Source organism: Mesitornis unicolor, unplaced genomic scaffold (genome assembly GCF_000695765.1).
Source record: "Mesitornis unicolor isolate BGI_N332 unplaced genomic scaffold, ASM69576v1 scaffold25787, whole genome shotgun sequence".
Taxonomy (NCBI): Eukaryota; Metazoa; Chordata; class Aves; order Mesitornithiformes; family Mesitornithidae; genus Mesitornis; species Mesitornis unicolor.
The window spans coordinates 15144-16005 of record NW_010194746.1 but is presented as its reverse complement, the minus strand read 5'-3'; the positions used below and the strand labels follow the sequence as shown (position 1 = coordinate 16005).

At 53.6% G+C, this 862-nt stretch overlaps 1 protein-coding gene across 1 annotated transcript in view; it reads left to right on the top strand.

Moving 5' to 3' along the window:
* The window catches only part of LOC104543328 (microtubule-actin cross-linking factor 1-like), a gene marked incomplete at its 3' end in the record, with an annotated part of 36575 nt that overhangs the window by 22083 nt on the left and 13630 nt on the right, over window positions 1-862 (top strand). The window contains 3 exon segments of the mRNA XM_010187912.1: window positions 265-393; window positions 675-742; window positions 744-846. Of these exon segments, the coding sequence (XP_010186214.1) occupies window positions 265-393; window positions 675-742; window positions 744-846 (300 nt within the window).

Here is an 862-nt window from a genome sequence, read left to right as displayed (position 1 = left end):
AGGGGTTGCACTGGGGGAGCTTTCCAGGTCCCTTCCAACTCCTCATGTTCTGTGATTCTGTGAACTCGGTCCTGGAGTGGTTCTGTGCCTGCCCAGGAGCGTGGCAAGGACCGCATGGTTCAGGATGTGCCATCCATAACCCCCCAAAATGCGCTGGTGCATCCAGCTCTGCCTCTCGGTCTGGTTTTGAAGCGAATGCAGCGTTAACCACATCAGTGGTGGCTGATGTCATCTGATCCAGGGTGATTTTGTGTTCCCCAACAGGCCCAGGGTTTCCATGGTGAGATTGAAGACTTCCTCCTGTGGCTAACGAGGATGGAGAGCCAATTGTCGGCATCGAAACCCACAGGAGGTCTGCCAGAAACTGCCCGGGAACAGCTCAATGCCCACATGGTAATTTCTCAGGAGACATTTTTAATGCTTTTTGTTCAGCAAGCTCTTGTCTGTCAAATGTGCCAGCATCAGAACTTCTCCCTTCTGTATCTGATGGGAAGAAGAACGCTTTTCAGGTCTCTTCCTACAGACAATTCTGCTTTAACCGCCTTTCTCTGCTCAAAGTGACAACCCTGCTGTCACTTCGCTGCCTGCCCCGAACCCAATTTTCTTATCACCCTGCAGAGCCCTGAACCCAAACCTTCCTTTTTTCTAAGGCCGTGGTGTTCCCTCTCTTGCAGGAGCTCTACAGCCAACTCAAAGCCAAGGAGGATGTCTACAGCCAACTGCTGGCCAAGGGGCGACTGATTTTTGACCCGCGACGACTCCGGCTCCGGCTCCAAGACGGAGCAGAGCGTGGCGCTGCTGGAGCAGAAATGGTGCCTGGTCAGCACCAAGATGGAGGAGAGAAAGGTAGCGTTGGCGTCCC